This window comes from Suricata suricatta, chromosome 7, assembly GCF_006229205.1.
Source record: "Suricata suricatta isolate VVHF042 chromosome 7, meerkat_22Aug2017_6uvM2_HiC, whole genome shotgun sequence".
Taxonomy (NCBI): domain Eukaryota; kingdom Metazoa; phylum Chordata; class Mammalia; order Carnivora; family Herpestidae; genus Suricata; species Suricata suricatta.
In genome coordinates, this window is record NC_043706.1 from 145,026,723 (window position 1) to 145,030,525 (window position 3,803).

At 62.5% G+C, this 3,803-nt stretch overlaps 1 protein-coding gene across 1 annotated transcript in view; it reads left to right on the plus strand.

The window, feature by feature from the left end:
* The window catches only part of LOC115296810 (collagen alpha-1(I) chain-like), a 6,857-nt gene extending 3,930 nt beyond the window's left edge, over window positions 1-2,927 (plus strand). Inside the window, exon 3 of the mRNA XM_029945294.1 lies at window positions 1,439-2,927. Coding sequence (XP_029801154.1) covers window positions 1,587-2,513 — 927 coding nt within the window. The 5' untranslated portion in view covers window positions 1,439-1,586 and the 3' untranslated portion in view covers window positions 2,514-2,927. The remainder of the gene's footprint in view (window positions 1-1,438) is intronic.
* Window positions 2,928-3,803: the final 876 nt, after the last annotated feature.

Consider the following 3,803-nt stretch of genomic DNA (forward strand, 5'->3'; position numbering starts at 1 on the left):
TCACTCACCTAAGCATTGGACCATGCTACGAATTCCTGTGGCCGTCTAGACTATTTATTTAATTCCTGCCCTAAAATCACCGATCACTACACCCAAGTCGCAGGCCATGCAGCAAACTTCTGCGCAGTCGACCCTTTTTTAATTTCTTACCTTTTTTCTCTTCTTTCTTCTCTTTCTGCCTCGATCGGTGCTCTTCACCAGGTCCCTCGCACTCAGGTCGAACACGTTGGGCACCACTTGTTTCATCCAGCTGGTCAGTCGGCGCGGGTTCCCGAGGGAGGGAGTGAGAGTAAGGTAGGGCAGCGTTCCCGATCAAGCCACTCTCCTTATTGAGAGACCATGCATGTCTTATATAGGGTAGAAGGCGGGCAGGTGACATGAGTTAGTTGCTAGGAAACAAGGGCGGGGACTGCAGAGTCAGCACGCCACCCAAGAGGCTAACAACGCAGGCTTGGGAGGTAAACAAGAAGGCCTCAGCTGAAGGTGATAATGCAGCTCTTGCTGTGCTGGGAGTGATAACGCAGCTCAGCTGTGCGGGTGGCTGATCTTGCAGGTCAAGGCACATGTCTTTTCTTCTGGCAGCTCTTCTGGCAGCTCCTGACAACTTTCTAGCACTTTCTAGCATCCTCAAGGCCCCATGGTGGGCCGGGGAAAGGGCCTGTCCTGAGAGGTGTCAGTCTGTGGTGCATCTTATCTAATACAGACAGTGGGCAAGGATACTTGAACTGGAACCAGGGGTGGACAAGACTGGTATTTTCAACCAACACCTGATTGTCTAATCTTCGTGAAAAATCAGATACATTCAGATTAGATAATATTTCCTGAGTGCCTCTAGCATGTCATCCATGTACTTTAATATATCAACTTCCCTTGGGGTACATTTTTATGAACTAGGAGAAAGGGCTCAGACAGAATCACACAATGGCAGGTGACCCGTGCCAGGCTTGCCCTTGACCCTGTCCTTCCCAGCTCCCGGCTGGGACGCACCGTCCACTCCTGGAGCAGACTGGGACCAGAGAACCCCAACCCCCTCTGACCCAGGGCCCAGCCTCCCACCGCCTAGAAGCGGGTTTAACCCCGGAAACCTCAGAGACAGCAGCTCTGAGGGCCTTCCTGCAGCTCCTGAGCAGGTGAACAGAGGTCGCTGAAGAGACGCAGTCCTGGGGACACTTTGGGCTAAGCCAGCAGAGAACTGTGCCGGTCTGGGGACCCTGGTGCTCCCCGGGACGCCAGCACTGAGGGGGAGGAGGTGCTGGCTGCCTCACACACCGCCATTCGGTCCCCAAGCAGCACAGGTCAGGGGGCTTCACAAGTGCCGTGTTAGTGGCCTCCCTTGGGATGTGGTCACGGGGCTCGAGGACGCTCCTCAGGGTCACGCAGCTGCCGGGGACAGAGTGGACTAACCTCGTGCCCGTCCCTCTTCCCCTCCGTGTGGCAGGAGCGCCTATTCTGATCTAGCGGAGTCTTGTCCTCATGGAAACCAGACGCCAGCTGCTCTGACACAGCCCGGATGAGGGGCTCTCCCCCGGGCTGGACCATCTTACGTGCCCCGCCCCGAAATCAAGCCAGCCCCGGAAGACCCTGGGATGGGGAGTGGGGCCAGCCCCGTCTGTGACCAGCTCCAGCAGACCCCTCGGGAGCCTGGAGACCCTGGAGGCTCCCAGGCCACGGTGGGGACATGGGCGTCAAGAGGCCTGGATGGGCACAGAAGGGGCCGAGGGGCTGCAGGAGATGGGATGAGCGTGGCAGGAGGAACCCCCAACTTTAAAGGCCTGCCGGCCCCCAGGGGCCAGAGGGGGCAGTGTGCCATCGGAGGAAGCGTGCGGGAGCTTGGGGTGAGGAGTGGAGACATCAGCCACGTCAGCACGCGGACGCGTGTGCCCGGGCGAGCCGGCCGGCGGGTCAGCTGCTTCTCCCGCAGCCCCGCTGCAGATGTGAGCGCCCGGAGTCAGGCCTCAGAACCGCCGAGCCGAGGGCACTCGGGATGCAGGTGGTGCCTGGAGGCCCCCGGCTGGCGGGCCAGGCTTGGTCCGACTCTTCCCAGACGATCACGACCGAGGCCGCTGAGCGCCCTTCGAACGGGCTTCCTCCCTGGTGACTGGACAGGAACTTGTTTGCTGCGGTCTCTCGGAGAGATGAGGGGAGCCTGTCCTAAGTGCCGGGCCCGGCCCTCTGCTTCCTGGGACTCTCGTGCCCTCTGCTCCCCTGGAAAAGCCGCTCAGGGAGACGCCCCCAGCCTCCCACCCGACCACTCCGCCTGCCCACCGTTCCCTTCTCAGCAGGCCCTTCCTTCCTCAAGCAGAAGCTCAGTCCTGAGAAAGGGGATGCAGAGACAGGGTGCACGGGAGCCAGAGGGAGCAGCAGCGTGGCCCAGAGGCCCCTGTGGGGTCCCACCCACTTGCTTCCCACAGCGGGGTCTGCATGGCTGGGAATGGCAGCCTTGTCCCCAGGCTGGACGCTCGGCCCTTCCCCCAGAGCACCTCGGGATGGCTTCAGCCTGTTCTCGTCGCTGACCCGCGCCTGTCCTCCCTGAGCCGCCCAGAGTCTCCCCCACCGGCGGCCGGTGGTGCTCCCGTAACCCAGCCACAGCCGCACTCCCAGTCTCTCTCCTTCTGCGCCTCCATCCCTGCTGGCCAGCGTCCCTCGGGGGTCACAAGGGAGATCAGGAGGAAGCCTGACCTCGCGCTCTGCCGTCTGCGGACAGGATGTGCGGTGGCATCACTGGCGCACTTTGTGAGAGCAGTGGCCAGCACCGCCATGGAGCAGGAGTCGTCCGGAGCCCCGAGAGCCGGCAGCGAGGCTGCCCCTCGTGTAGACGGGTGATCGAGTCTGACCAGCGTGCTGAGGGTTGGTGGTGTTCAATTCGACCTTTGCCCTCACACGTACCGGACTGTGGACAGTGAGGCTGTCTGTGCCTCTGCTCTTCCTTCCCAGGGACGGCTGGCGCCGGGGGGCGGGGTTGGGACACGGAGCGTGTGGCTGTGCGGGGGGCACCGCAGTCCTGGGGGAGCCCCTGGGAGAAGGGCACCCTCCAGCCCCCGCGGCAGGAACCCCAGAGGAAACGACTTGCAGGAGTTCTGGAAGGGCAGCGGCAGGCCTGGGTCGCCAGAAGAGGCAGAACTGTTAGTACCGCCAGCCCTGCAGCCCGACAGGACGCGAGTGTCTGCCGCGCCCTTTTGGAAACAGAAACTCCCTGGTGGAAACTGCAGAAGCCCCGGCCGACGGGGCAGGCAGCGGAGAGGAGCACGGCGGGGCTGGAGCACGTCTGCACCCCAAGCGAGGGCGAAGCCGAGGCCCCTGCCCCAGCTGGCCGTGAGGCGAGTTAGTGGCTCACAGAGCAATCCAGCTGGATTGTAAAACAATCTCATAGGAAACAAGGGTCACTGTCACTGAGCAAGACGCAGTGGCTCCCAAGCTGCTGTGGGACCATGCGGGGGGGGCACGGGGGGCAGCAGGGACCCCAGGAGCGCCCTCCCTGCCAGGAACTCAGCTTAGCTGTGGCCTCACAGGCGTGGAGGAGGGGTCTCTGGGGTCCTGAGCAGAGGCCCCACTGCGTGGGGAGCCCTCGGACCCTGGGCTGTGTTGCCCTGTCCGCAGGTGTTTCACCTGCCCGCACCCCTGCCTCCCCTCACTGTGGGGCCTCCTCCACTGGGGAAGCTGCTCCTTCCAGAATGAAGTCCTCAGAGAGCTGAGCTGGCCTCACACTCAGGCATGCACAGATCTGTCCCCCGCTGTCCTCAGTGCCCCAGGTCGCCAGAGGGCGGGGAGGGGTCACAACTGAAGGCCAAGTACCACTTGTGCCC